Source organism: Xiphophorus couchianus, chromosome 10 (assembly GCF_001444195.1).
Source record: "Xiphophorus couchianus chromosome 10, X_couchianus-1.0, whole genome shotgun sequence".
Taxonomy (NCBI): domain Eukaryota; kingdom Metazoa; phylum Chordata; class Actinopteri; order Cyprinodontiformes; family Poeciliidae; genus Xiphophorus; species Xiphophorus couchianus.
Window position 1 is genome coordinate 1064066 of NC_040237.1, and position 15579 is coordinate 1079644.

The following is a 15579-nucleotide window of genomic DNA, read 5'->3' on the forward strand; positions in this document are numbered from 1 at the left end:
CGGGCTCCACCGCTGCCCGTTCACACGGAGCCCGATCCTCCCCGGAAAGAGCTGAAGGGAATCTTAAAGAACATCCAAAACATAGCAGACATCGAGAAGTCTGTGGCCAACATGTTCAGCCAGATAGACCAGAAACAGATGCCACTCAAAAAGGTAATGAAGAGCCGGGCTTCTGTGGACTCTCTGGATTCTCTTGACTCTTTGGACATGTTGGCAGTAGGGGGAGAGCCAGAACAGAAAGGAGGAAGAGGAGAAGGAGGAGAAGGAGGAGGAGGAGGAGGTGAGGGAGAGAATAACTCCCCTATTCGACACATTCCAAACCCGAACATGAACTCTATTGTTGAGGAGCTTGAGAAGCGCTTTCCCTCTAAATCTACTATGCTCTAGCCTTTACATTTTTGTGAAGGGAGTAGTTACATAAACTTTTAAGCAAACTAAAATAAAATTCCTCTCTTCCTATTTGACGCAAGACAATATAAACTGAAAATGAGGGGAGAAGAGTTTAGATGTCTTTTACCTCAAGGTAACCTGTTCTCATCAACATTTTATATACTGTGTACATAAATTGCATCCCTGTTGATATAAATCCATGTTCTAGTCAATGTTTTTCTTATCAAAATCTGTAAGTGTGTCATGGGATTCTGTGAAAAAGTTGAACAGAGGTTTGAGTTGCTTTTAACACTGAATTAAGCTTATGAACAAGTCCAGTTATGGCGAAATGAATGTGAAGAAATCGGCCAGGAACATACCAAGACAGCTATGCTTTAATATTTTAGTCTGTTTTAATATAATCTTTACTTTAGTCCTTCTACAGGGCAGAGAAGGTGACACAAGTGTCAATTACTCTACTCTATTGGAACTTGCAAAAGAAAAACTTTAACAGTAAAAACTCAAGACTTAACTTGTACTCGTGGTCTGAGACTTGAATTTCATGAACAGACATTTTTTCTCACGTAATCAGGTGTGCAAGCAGGCTTGCCTTAAGCCACACCCTGCAGTTTTGACAGTTTACATCCATATTCTGTGAAAAGAGCTAAGAGTTCGGTTCATTAGCCAGTAATGCTGTGAAATATTGGTTATTAATGGTTCACATTGCACTCTGTTGATGCTTGCTCTAGCTTTATAGTTGCAACCAAATAGATTTATGTCAACCAAAACAACATCATGATATTTTGATTTTAAAAAAACTAAAAAACTTAAACCCTCAGTAGGCAAAACAATTTGTTTTTCAAAATAAAATTGTCGACATTCTCTCTGAGTCACTACATTGTGCCTCTCTTTATATTTTGTAAATTATAACATACTTTTGAACATCTTTATTGTTTAGATGTAACAACAAACATTAAAGATGCAGATGTTTCACATTATTTATCCTGCAAAAAGGAATAAAGGTTGGTAAAGGAGAGGATATTTTGAGCACAGGGATACACTTATGTCATTTATGTCATTACAAATACTTCCAGTTCTTTAAAATGAAAAATAAAAAACACGTACTATAGATTAATTCAGAAAACCAACAATAACTGGCGTTAATTTCTTTCAACATAAATGCCTTCTTTTGAATTTACTAAATAACATACTGTACCATACAATTTGCTATACATTCTAACATTTTTAAACACTGTTAAATATGACATTTTCATAAAAATAATCATTAAAATGTCATGTTTTAAATAAGAGTATACATTTTACGTATATCACGATATTAAAGTTAACCCTAAAATGTTAATTTATGTATCTTTAGCCTGGTGATAAATATTTTATTTCATTACTCAAGAATTTGGCAAACTTCTGATTCAAAATGAAATAACGCAGAAAAACAAAAATGTATCTGTTTGGAACCCCAGATATCAGTAAACAGTAAACACTGTATGAGTTGATCTCTGCTTTCTTCTATTCAGATATTTTGATGTTGATATTTCTGCTTTCAGTCTTATTTCACTGTATATTTTTACATTTTCATTAACACTTGTCTTCTTTCATCTAGTACTCCTCATACCTTCCCATTTCTATTTTATTTATGTTTTTGTTATTGCCATTGCTACATAGTTATTGAGTGTCCACAGCAATCTTTTTGTTTCTGCTTTTTTAAGTTCTTATTTATTTTCTGTTCCTTGTATTTTTAGTTTTTTAGTTGCTGTTTAATTTGTATTTTAGTCACTTTTTGTTCTCAACAATTTGAGTTATTTATCCAGCATCTGTTCATCTGCATTGGTTAAAAATCTGTAGTTTTTTGTTTGTTTGTTTGTTTTAAGAGTAAGAGCTGCTTATATGTCGCAGAAAAAACAAAGAATATTTGCAGACTGAGTTTTTTATTATTACTGGTTGCAATGCATTTTTACACAATGTTCTGTAGGGAGTTTTATTTAGTTTTGGTTTAAATAAAACCACCCTATTTTTGAGTACTTACTGTGATGATATGGAATTTTTTCAAGGACATATGTTGAGCTGAACTACAACTAATTTATTTGCAAGAAAAGCTAAGTGCACCTATATCTGGTACAAAGACAAAAGCTGAAATAGTGTTCTTTTGTGTTGCTGCATAAAACCATCGCTCTTCCCACTTTAGAAAACAGCCTCAGGGTGGAGCGCAGCAGCCATGGGCAAGGAAAAGAAATATGCTTAGATTAAATGAAAGCCCATGTGTTGTTTAAGGTTGATGACAATTTGCAGAAACCTCTTCATGGGTAACAAGGTGCAAAATGTCCTTCATTCCTGCATGATAACATGGTAACAGGGTAATTCATAACCTTATAGTAATAAAACACATTTAAAATCAAAAGATGTTTCCTTTACATGTAAGGAATGTAGACCTTCATCATTAAATGAATCTGTTTTTCTCAGAAAAAAGGTAAATATGCATAAGTTACAACATACTTCTTTACTTTTTGAAGTCTGACTAACTTTAGTTAAATAAAATGCCAGAGTTGGTTATTTTCATGCAGATACATTTGAAACATGGCTGTGTGTTTGTAATGCAAGTAAGCTGTTATGCTTCACTAATAAACCTATGTAATAATAACACATATTCCTAAGTATAAACAGTTCTAAAAGATAATTACAAAGTACAACCAGAATATTTTCAGGGACTGCTGGGATGTTCATCATCTAAAGGTGGTTGTAAATTCCCCTAGGTCCAATAGGTTGTATGAGAATCTGTAGCGTTTGCATAAAGTCTACATCATAGTCTATATTAAGCCTATGATGTAGCCGTGGGTTCGTTCTGCAGCAAGGTTTAAATGTGTAATCTTTACAGAAACAGCATCTAAAGAAATGTCAAGGCGGTTTTGTAGAACGTTTTCTACAGAGATGTCACTTGTGACCGCCTGCCTGAGAAACCTGATGACTGTTCACTTTACTTTCATGAGAATCAGACGTGGTAAATTTGCCTCTAATTGGAAGTTACAAAATGTGATGGTTGAAGTATTCTGTCTTGAAATGGACATCACTTCAAGAAACTGATGAAGCGCAAAGTATTCAGTGGTTAATCAGTATCCCTGGCTACCATTACAGAACGAAGACAAAAGAACTCCAAGCGAATCAGGAAAAAGGTTATTGAAAAGTTTGAGTCAGGTGATGAAAACTAAGAAATAACTAAGGTACAGAACACTCCCTAGAGTTCAGATAAATTCATCTTCAAGAAATGGAAATAATATGTCAGGTGTAAATCTGTCTCCATTATGCCATTCTCACAGAGTGAGCGTGCTAAAAAAATGAGGATACCTGCTGACGATACCCTGCTGAAGGAGTTCTGCCTCAGCAGCAGAGAGGGGAGAGACTCTATTTTATAGGCTCATTTCAAAATATCTCATGAACCAGAAGACTTATTTATTAACTAAAATATGAAGGAATGTATAGAATCACTCACTAATTTACATCACAGTGCCTGGCAGAGGGCATCATCCCATCTGTTCTCTTCAATCTCACTTTTTAAGCAATACCCTGATATGGAAATAAACTGCGTCATCTAAAAGTTCGTTTTTACTTCCTGATATTGATCCAAATGATGAGGTGCTTGTTTTTTGGGGGGGGGGGTTTGTAGCAAATTCAGTAGCAATTGACTTCCGTGCGTTGCTGCATCTGTTTCACAAGACTAGCACTGTTGATCATGTCACTGTAATTGTATCCAATCATGGTGTGCAGCCAAATAAAACCCACTGTGATGCTGACACCCTTGGCATTATAAGACGATTTCTGCTGTCAGATATCCCACTGGACGGTTTCCTCGTGTAATTTTACAACGCAGTGAGCTGGGATGTTTTTCAAATGCTCAGCGGCATGCTTCCATCAACGCAAAGTCATCATCCAACTATAGACTCTGTGTTGTCATGATGCGATTTCTATCAAGGGCTCTGCGTGCTCAAAACAATACCAGCATCACACATTCAGATGAGTGGCTCGGCATAAGCAGCAGCGGGAATATGCAAACACACAGTGGCACCGAACAGGTTGCACTGCGTCTGTTTCACATGACTGGGCTGAAAATGTTTTATGTCGAGATTAGCTTTCAACCTCAGTCTGCTGCATCTTATTACACAGCCGCACACTCGTACACGCACTGGATCTTCTTTGCCACGCTGAGAGATTGTTCTTTATGCTATTTCAGTTGTTCTTGTAAAACAGAGCGTGGATACATAACCGCATCTTTGAAAATATGTTTGTTTTATCCATTGCATGGCACCTTGAACTGAGAAACACAAGTATAGGACAAAGCAAATATGTTTATGGGAGGCCACCGAAGCAGCAAGCACCTGCTGCATACAGCACATAACATAATACATGGTTGGTGTTTATATGTAATGCTTGACTTAATATTAATGCTGTTTACAATAAATATTTTACCCAGCTTCTTTTGCATGTTGGCAAGGTTTAGACACCATTTCTTCTTCGCTAAGCCTAGGCAATGACTGTCTGATTAGTTTCAACTATAAAACCTATTTGTAAAAATTTTTGAAATTAAATTTTTTTTCTATTTTATGTATAACTTCATCCTATATATATATATATATATATATATATATATATATATATATATATATATATATATATATATATATATATATATATATATAGCATAATAACATTTGATTTTAAAAGATATCTGTTGTAAAAGTGTGTCACAATATCCGGAATAAAATCTTATTTTTTTGATTGTGGTAGCACGTTCTCACACTTGAAAAACTTTAGGAAAATGCATACAGAGGGAAGAAAAAGTTAAAAGAATGAAAGGACGACAAAAAGTTGTGCAAACTACAGAGTATAAAGCGTGATACTCAGCACATTTTTAATCAGTTGTTGGGGGATTTGAGCTTTCATGCAGACCTTAACAAAACCAGATTTTTCCTCGAGGTCAACTAAGAGTGAGAAGAGAAAATAAAACCAGTTTTTGGTACTTCAGATGATGCTTTGCCAGCAGAAAGAAAATAATTGATGCCCCCCCAAAAAAGTTAAGCCCAAAGCCCAGTCAAAGTTGTGACTTTGATCTGATAGAGAATCTGTGGAGGGAGCTTAACATTAGGGTGATGGCGAGGAGGCATTCCAATATCAAAGAATTGAAGCTCACCACCAAAAATAAATTCCAGTGAAAACACTCAAAAAGAAGCATTTGGTTGCTTAAACTTTCAGTAAGCCATTTTTTTTTTTCAAAAATGAGTCTTATTTTACATTTTGCTGTATTGTTTTGGATGAATGTCTCATTGACTCTCTGAAACAAAGTTTGTGTTTGAATGAGAATATGAATTAAATCAAAATCTACAAGGGTTGTGAATAATTTTGGGAATAACTGCGAGCATTGGATCTGGGTTTCTTTTGGGGGGGGGGACTCACACAGTCCCAGACTATATGACTGGGAAGTTTTTGTAAACATCTTACACATCCATGGGAAGAAGATGAAAGCAAAGAAGTTACTGAAAGACTCCTGGATTCAAACCAGAGACCTTCTAGTCATCATAAAACAGAACATTCTACACTTTTCCCCCCAATTTGGAAATGAATTTGGTAGTGAATTACTAATATAAGAAGACACATTTGTTTCCTTCAAAAATAGGCATATTTCAACATACTATTTAGTTTGTGATACAGAGTCTGTCACATAAGCAACATTGGAATTCCACCCACTGATATTAAGCCAGATTCCTTTTCAGTATGACAGCAAAATACCTTTAGACAAGTATTTTCAGACAATGTACAAAATAGCTTTGAGGAATTCTTTTTTGTTACCTTTTTATGTTGGTTTGACACCCTTCAAAAGCAGTTCTAATTAATTTACAAATGGAAAAAAGTGGAACAAAGACAGAAAGAGATCTCATTGCAGAGAGAAGAGCTGAGGTAGGCACAGGCTGTGAAACAGATGGAGGAGAATGAAATGGGTAAATGTACACAAACACAGAGCTTCTCTGTAAGGGAACTAAGTGATAAAATGCGGACAAAAAGAAGTATGAGACCATTAGCCGGTTGTTATGGTCTGTTCCTAAGACCTAATAATATTTCCCCTCTCCTATTTCTGCAAAGCACTGCAGGACAAGGTGGAGAGGACAGAAAGAGTCGGTCATGTCGGATCTGCTCCTGTTTGTGCGCTCGGTGGAGATTAGATGGCTGTTTGTGTCTCGAAGGGACCTCATAATGCGTCTGCGGAGCAACAAGGGCACAAAGATAGAGACTTATCTTCACACACTGACTGCACTGCACACACTACCAGGCACTAAATGATAGCTGGAAACACAAATGCACACTTTGGTTTTGTTGTTTTATTTTAACTCATAAAGATCCTCTTGAACCACCCTGTTTGTCTCAGCCGTCGGTCTTTTCCTTTCCTCAACTATTTAGCCTGTCACTTAAGCCACTCATGTCCATCAGTGTAAAGTTGTTTACCTTTTTCATAGCCCTGTATCTGCTCTGTTTGGTCTGACTTTCACTTTAAGGTGAATTTTGATACGGAACAAAGACCTATAATTTCTCCCTGGTGTGTGAATTGTTTATGGAAGAGACAGAGTTGTGTCCTCATTTGAATTTCTGAGAGAAATCAATGAAATGCTCAAGTGCCTGAATAATTTGTACGGGCCTGAGAGAGTGAATCCGACGTGTCCTGTAAAAGTCTGCATTTGTTGTTCTGTGATACATCTTCATTTTACCAGCTCATTACTTCTGTTACACCCCACACTGCTTCCTGTATTCCCCAGGTTCTGACACACTGACAAAGAGGCTAGTGACTATTTCTTCTTTCTCTTGCAGTCTTATGTTGAGTTGTTCCACTTACATCGGCCCTTGTTATGTTTAATTTATGATTTTGCTGTTTCAGGCTTTTCTTTGGTCACATCAGAAATCATTCCACTCGGTGGGAAACGGTGTCAAGCTTTCGTACAAATGCTGCGGCAGTTGTAGTCCGAACTGTGGTCAAATCAGCAAAAGGACTATGAAAAGAATACTTTTTCCCTTTCTATTAAAGCCGTAATGGCTGCCACACAATGTCAGTTAAATAAAATAAAATAAAAGCCAATATATGTAGGAAAAAAGCTTGAGAACTGAGAAAATAGTCTAAATTTATGCATTAAAAAAGCCATTTTAAAATAATCTTTAAACTCAAGATAAAAGTTACAAACATTTTTCTTTATCTCTACCATTTTCACAACCTTTTCACTTCATTTTTAAAATTAGATTTTGACTTTAACATTAACTTCTCTAACTTTATCCTCAAATAGGAATATTACAATGAATATATATATATATATTTTCCTTCAAAGCAATCCTAACATTCTGTTTAATGTATCAACTCCTGAGATTCTGACACTCTTTTTGTGGGAACTCAAACAAATGAATAACAATAAGTTGCTGGCAAAGACCAAAGTTGTTAAATGGCTTAATTATATAGAGCAACATTGCACTTTTATGTGCTTGATGTTGATATTGACTGAATTAAAGCTTTTCTGGCCACATGTTACCATAAAAAAGCTCCTTCTTTTTTTTAGAGCATTGTAAAAAATGTAGGTGCATTTTTCTGAAACATCAAATATAGAAAACTATTTAAAATATATGTGTTTCCAATTAATTTTAAAATTACATTTTTATGGACTGCAAACTAACATGGCAAACTGCAGATTCTTAGCCCTTCAGTATTCTTCTCCACAGTCAGCTCTACTAGCTAAATGTGAATGTCTTACCTACAATTTTAATAGACAGTGCACTAGTTAGGTCTCTGTCTTATTGTATTTTCCCTGTTTTCCCTTGACATACAATCATGATATAAAAAAAAGGCAATGACTCTTCTATCAATTTTAGGCTTTCAAAGCATGAATGACCAGCTTTTGAAATGATGTGTCTCTCCTGAATTTTTGAAAGCACACAAAACGCATTTCACAATGTTCATGTCTTAAGAAAAGAACTTGTGAAAAATTAAGCAAACTCCAAACTTTTTATTATAAAAGAGATGTGCTTTCAACTTATAATGGCTGTTTGTGTAAATCTTGTGCACCAAAGCACAATGCTGCAACCCATACAAACGATTCTCATCGTCTCTGCATTTAGAAACAGCATTGAAAAAATCTGTATCATGTCAAAAGCTATATGTTTAAGGTTTAAGGTTTTCTGGTAATGTTTAGCTTATTTCTTCTACTTTTCTCTTTAATCTTCTAGGCGTGGATATGGGCAACATGAGGTAAGAGTCTTTCTTTTGTTGCTCGCGATAATTGGATATCTTCATGTATTATTTTCTTTTAGTATCATTCAATTGATGTTTAGTTATCACCCTCTTTGTTCTCTTCAGTTCTTTGTTCTTCTTTTTTGATGCAATAAAGATGAAGTTGCATGTATTTGTGACTCAATAACTGAGTTTTTCATACTTTCCTTTCAATCTGAGTTCAAACTGGCTTTGAAAGTGATATTTCTACTGTTTGAGGAAAAAAAAAAGGTAGTAAAGTTATGCCATCAACTACTGGCTTGAATGAAATGGCAAGCAGTCTTCTGAAAATGCTCTGACTTCCCTGATCAAACTGTTCATGTGATTTTAAAAAATAAATAGATGAGCAAAGGCAAACAATTTTAATTTTATATTTTACATTCAAAGCATAATTTGTATCTGTAGATACGCAGTCTCATGGTGAGAAAGCAGTATAAAGATGTTTGATATCAGTGAGAATAGCGCTAAGATCTGGAAGAAAAAACTGATCTTAAGAAATGTTTAGCTGAATTGTTAGTCAGGAAACAAACACCCTGTTAGGTTGCAAATTAAAATCTTTAGATTTAGGTGTTTAAAATGTTTTACACAGGTTAAACAGCAACAAATATGCTATTGAAAGGTATTTTAGAGACAGTTGCAAAGTGTTTGTTAATTCAACAAATACTCAGATTAACCGTCAGATTAACAATAAATGTATATTTTCATTAATGATGTTGTGGATGAAGCAGTCTCTCCTGTTTTGGCAGACATTTATCTGTCTCGATGCACAAAGCTTCAATCCTCAGTACACAGGCAACCTGCTCCTGCTGATGTTTTAATCCAAAGCAGTTTGCTGATGCACAAAGCTAAAGCTAGTGTGTTCACTCTGTATTCTTGACTCGTTCCTAATTCAACTTGAAACATAAATTCAGTGTGTGCAGGCAGCAGAAAGTGCTGTTTTCAATCAATCAATCAAATTTTATTTGTATAGCACATTTCAGCAGCAAGGCATTTCAAAGTGCTTTACATCATTACAAACACAGAAACACAATGCAGCATAGAATCAACAATCAAAACACAGCATTAAGTCAAGTTCCATCAATAAATGTGTGATTGATTACATTTCAAATACAATTCTAAACAGGTGGGTTTTTAGTCGAGATTTAAAAGAGGTCAGTGTTTCAGCTGTTTTACAGTTTTCTGGAAGTTTGTTCAAAATTTGTGGTGAATAGATGCTGAATGCTGCTTCTCGTCGTTTGGTTCTGGTTCAGGGGATGCAGAGCAGACCAGAATCGGAAAACTCTCTGTTTTCTTGCTTAATAAAATTAGATTTTCGCATAATAATTCTTAGTTTACTGCTAAGTTGTTTAGTTTCGCTCTAAGCAAATTTACTAACAAAGATGATGATCTGGGAAGTGTACAGAGCTGATGGCAGGGAGTTGCAGCAGTCAGTAAAGTCTCTCTTCCAGTGTGCCATCACTATAAAGGATACAGATCTATAAAGTTTGTAGGAATTACTCAGATTGGTACAATAAATAAAATAGCAAAATGTCATCAAGGGACAAGTGTTACAAAATGAAAAACAAAGTGGTTTTAATATTTTCTTTGGAAAAAAAAAATGTCTTCCAGTTAGATTTGAAAATTTTGTCACATGACTATATATAAAAACCTAAGCACTTCTGATAAATGTTAAAACTGATGGTTATCATAAAGTGTCATCCATTTTGCTCACTAATATTCTCGTGCCAGATAATATATTATTTATTTTGCACTTAGCTATTTTTTATAATATTATTCTAGAGCAGGAGTGCCAAAGCTCTTTTGGACCTGGAGCAATGTTCAGTACAGCTTCTTAACATTGCAAAACTGAAATCAGGCATAAAGTTATGAGCATTTCTGTCGTCTTTCTTATCATGCTCTACTCTTTCTTTCTTTCCTTCTGAAAGACACAGCAGCTACTACGACCCTCTCTGCTCAGGCCAGAGGTATTCTGTATTTTCTTCATTTTTCCTGCTTGATGCTTTAAACTACTTGCTTGTGTTTTCCTCTTAGCTTGTTCTGTCTCTCAGGAGCATGTAAGTGTGAGTTGTTGCTAATAACTGGCTTTACATTCAACAGGAGTTATCCATGGAGTCTGGCATCGACCCCGGCCAGGACTACTACACACAAGATTATTACAACTATGACCATGGGTTAGTATATTTTTATTTACTATGCTGTAAAAATGTTTTTGTAGATGGAAATTGCGTGTTCGAACATGTGTCCTTGTTTTTTGTAGTTTACTTCAAATTCAAAAAATGTGCTAGTAACTAACTCATGAGTTAATGTAGATGTGCATGTATATTCAGTACATTTGTAACTTTCATCTATATTTGAGCTCATAAACAATTGTAATGCCTTGATGTCACAAAAAGGACATCTACTAAGTAATGCTTGAGAGTAAGAAATATGGATAAGTAAGGGACCTTTTAATACAGCTGAATATGTTGAGGTATACCTGAAGGGAAGTATGTAAAAAGAAATCGGCTTTTATTTGTCATCCCATTAAGTATATTACAAAATTATGTTCAAGACTCAGGCATAGTATAACTATTTAATTATATCCTTATCCTTATCATTATCACTTACCAAACACTGGGGTTTCATAGTTTCTAGTTCAGTTTATAGAAAGAACAGCCATAAATTTATGGTGAACTTTTATATTTTCTACCTTAAAGTAACTGTGGAAATTGGAGTCTAGACAATAAAAAATTCTTAAACAAAAAATGTGTTTTGAACTCTGTTAATATTAAGACTTCTAGCACACGACCTTAGACTCTTTAAATCACACCTTTTATTACTGTTGCTACTTTTGTCCCTTCCCATGCAAGCACATATTTCAGAAACAAAGTTACTTCTATTGCAAAGAAAAACTTTTTCCATGAGGAGTTATAAAGCCCTGAAAGAAAAAAGGAGCACGAGAGTATCAACACTGTAGCTGAACGTTTCTAAACAGTGATGATTTTTAGTTTGGAACACCATACTTGTGTCTCAGTGTGTAACACAGTGTCCACCTAAAACAACAGTAGTGGGCAATTAATAAACTGATGTTGTATATAGCAATTCATCCAGTAAAGAGAAGCCAAGAGTTTGGAGACCTAATAAACCAGCACCCCACCCAGATATTTCAAAAGTTGACTGTTGTGAGCTCAGTCTACCTATAATTCATCACAGTTGAGTATGACAATTTAAGATATTTTTTGTGACATTCTGACAGAATTTATGTAAATGTTGTGAATTCTACTCCAGTTCTGACCAGCATTGTCATTCTAGGGTTCAAATGCATCAGTACATAATTTTCCCAAAAGATGTCATCAGAATATTCAACTTTTCTTCTAGCAAGCCATGCAGCGGTTGTGAATTACCAACAGGTTTATCTACAATCATATTCAACAAATAAAATAATGCTGGTTTATCATGTTAAAATGACCTTAAAACAGACCTTAAAGCTCCTTTTAATCAAGACAGAATTGCTGTATACATTTTTATTGGTCTTTTGTAAAATTCTAATCTTAAATGTCATGTTTTCATTAATCTAACGATCAATAGAAATAAAGGCTCGAAAACATCTGTTCAGTGTTGACTCTCAGGCTATTGGTTTGTTTATATTTGGTAACTGTTTGAACAGATGCACATATCCCTATTAGATATAAAGAAATCGTAGCCAAAGATGAACCAGACTTGTCAATAATTTTCCTCTTGATTTCTTCTCCATTTCTTTCTGGGTTTTTTTATCATTTCACACAATTTGTTGTAAGTTATTCTCCTGGAAGCTTACAAAGTTATGACATTATCATCTTTGATTTCCCAAACAGTTTTAAAATATATTCTGTTGTTCTGGCATTGATTTTACAAAAAATGGTGATCCTAATTGATCTCTACTTCACTATACAAGAAATGCCTTGTCTGGTTTTCTTAGACAATAGCAAAAAAAAAAAAAAATGAACGTGGGAAGAAGACCATGCTGTTTTTCCATTCTTTTCAAGGTGACTGCAGAAGGTGATGAATGTAGATGTTTTTATTGGATGTTTGTCTTTATATTTGTCAGTATTTCTCATCAAAACTAAAAAGCAGAATTTATTGAAACTTGGTTTGATAGTCAGCAGGCAAGAAAGCTATACATCTGTTCTGTTTCTGTTGATTATGACACCCTTTATTAAATCAGCCAAATTGGTCAGTTGCCATGCCAGAGTAGGATGCGCTCTGATTATCATAATACTGCCTTGCAAAAATATCCATAGACTTTGAACATTTCCACATTTTTGTCAGATTTCCTACCTGCAGGGAAAGGTGCAGGTACTGACACAGAAGCCCTGATTACAAATGCACACCATATTTTTTCAAATTTTGTTTTTGCAAAATGTTGGCGGCGTTGTATCCTTTTTCTTCACAGTCAAGGAGAAAAATTGAATATCTCACTGTTTGCAGTGAGACTTTGAAAAAGTTCGTAAACTGTAATGGAGAATGGATAGTTTTTCTAGACGTGTACTTGTTTTGTTTTGATAAGGTCAAAAAAACATAGCAGTGTTCTATCTAGTGTGTTCACCTGTGCTACACACTGGATAAGATTGTTATGAGAAAAGAATACATACCAACTCATCATTGATCCAAATCTGACCTTTGGCCAGGACCAGTGACAGCCGAGCATCAGGAGTTCAATGTCTAACCATTATGCAGCTGAGTTTCATGTCGGTCATGCAGACTCCATTTTGACATCAAGCTGATTGCATCAGCCGTACACTGTTGGATACTGCCAGTCTTGACACCTGCAAACTGCCTCATGACAGGCTCATAGCATTGTGAGCCAAAGAAAGTCGATCAATATCATTGTGTGTGTGTGTGCGCGCGCGGGGTGTGCTTGCTTGTGTTTGTGTATATACAGGGTCTTTGATGTTAAAGGAAACAGGAAATACAGTACAGATGTTTCAGTACGATCTCCACGCCGATTTGATCAAAGTGTTTATGACCAAGTCCAAAGGAGTCTGGCTGCATCCCTCCAAAATGCGTGCTTGATTCTTCCGCCTGCCTGCCATCTGCGACGCATTCTATCTTTTTCAGCTTCAGACTCCCAGGAACTTGATTTCATGCACTCTAACACACACCTGTGACACACAAGCACTCAAAAATACACAACAGAAGACATTCACACACATAACTTCCCCTGTGGCAAACATGTTAATTCACTCATACAATCATTCAGAGGCACTTTCCTGCCTCAACTTTCACAAAAATGCTTGCTCTCTTGCTCTTGCTCTCTCTCTCTCACACACACACACACACACTTTCACGCACACAAAGAGCTAATTCTCTCCACCCAAATTTGCAGCACCGTAGCAGCTAATCAGGCAGCCAGCCGTGGAAGCAGACAATGGGCCAGATGCTGGTGGCTTAGAGCAACATCCACAAACTCATGTCTGACTCTACATGCATACAAGATCAGTACACAACATCAGACTGTGTAAAAATGACACCTAATTAGTTTATCTGTTTCTGTGAATAAACGGCGCAGGTAGAACATCCTGCCGAGTATTAAACTGGCTCTCTAGGTAAACAAAACTCTTCTCGTTCACATTACAAATATATTTACGGTTCCTCTGGAGGCAAGTGAATCTATTTGGAAACATGATCTTACATCCTGATTCAAAATCTTTTGTCCTCTATGTTCATCTGCTCCCAAAAAGATGCAACCTGAATGGGATTTTATACGAGTTATACCAGTAGCCCAATTCAGCTTGGATTCGAGGAGTAAATAGCATGAATCATTTATTGCAAATATCTCCAGTTTTAATAATATTTATTCAAAAAACGGAACAACTTCATCTTACTCTCCACATACAAATAAAATACTCCAAATTATTAGTCAGAAGACCAAACAATATTTTTTTAAGTTCTACAGATCTTAAAAAGATCTGTCTATAATTTTTTTTTTTATGTATGACGCAGTACACTGACTGTTATTTTTGCCATGACATCAGTTTTATTTTTATCATCAATACTAATTGAATTCCCAACCATGAGTGAATTTCCATTAGTGGCGACAAAGCGTCTGCGTAGAGTAGTATTAGATCATTGGTAATGGTTCTGTCGGGTCATCACTGCAACATTTAAGCACCACTTACATAATTTCTGGAATTTGGCACCTTCGCAGTATTTGCATCATCTTAATGTTGTAACACTTAAATCGATGAACGTTTCATTTTGACAAAAGTAGTTTGTGGAAAGATTATGTATTGTACACTTGCATAGATAGGAAGGCAATGCTGGAGTGTTTATCTACCTAAAGACGCACATATTTCTTTAAAAATCGACAGAGTGCAATATTGTGTCAATGCTGGATTACTGAGTTGCCTGGTCCAACCTGATGGACAATATGTTCTAGCGATAATTGGTAAAAGGGTAAAAACAAACAAAAGAAAAAAAGCTTGCACTCAGTTATGTGCAATATACTGTATTGCAAGTTATATTGGACTTCTGTGGCTTGAACCATAAAAGACATTATCTCTCTTCTGGCTCCAGCTTCATATTAAATGAGAAATTATGAGGCTGGGGCATCATGTTTGTGTAGCTCGAGGGAAAACAGGAAATTTCTCTACTGCTTCTAGAGCTTCCATTTAGTTCTCCCATCTCTGCTTTAACAGTAAATCTAATTAACAGTGGTCAGAGCGATCTCAGTCAGTGTATGACTGAGTAGGTTCATGCACTGAATCTGCTCAGATGAGAAGGTTTGCCTTCCCTTTCAGTCAACTGATAAAGGTTGTTGAAGAAACTGATGGCCGATGCAAACTTACTGGTTTTAAAATCCAAAGCTTTGAACATCTAAAAGGGACTTCTCTAGTCCGGCCTTTGAGGATCTTTGACCTAAGGGCAATTTAGAGTAAGAGGCATGTTTT

General features: G+C 35.7%; 1 protein-coding gene across 1 annotated transcript in view; it reads left to right on the forward strand.

Moving 5' to 3' along the window:
* The window catches only part of LOC114152078 (protocadherin-15-like), a 283395-nt gene that overhangs the window by 256015 nt on the left and 11801 nt on the right, over positions 1–15579 (forward strand). The window contains exons 38-40 of the mRNA XM_028029788.1: positions 8629–8650; positions 10597–10635; positions 10769–10842. Coding sequence (XP_027885589.1) covers positions 8629–8650; positions 10597–10635; positions 10769–10842 — 135 coding nt within the window. The remainder of the gene's footprint in view (positions 1–8628; positions 8651–10596; positions 10636–10768; positions 10843–15579) is intronic.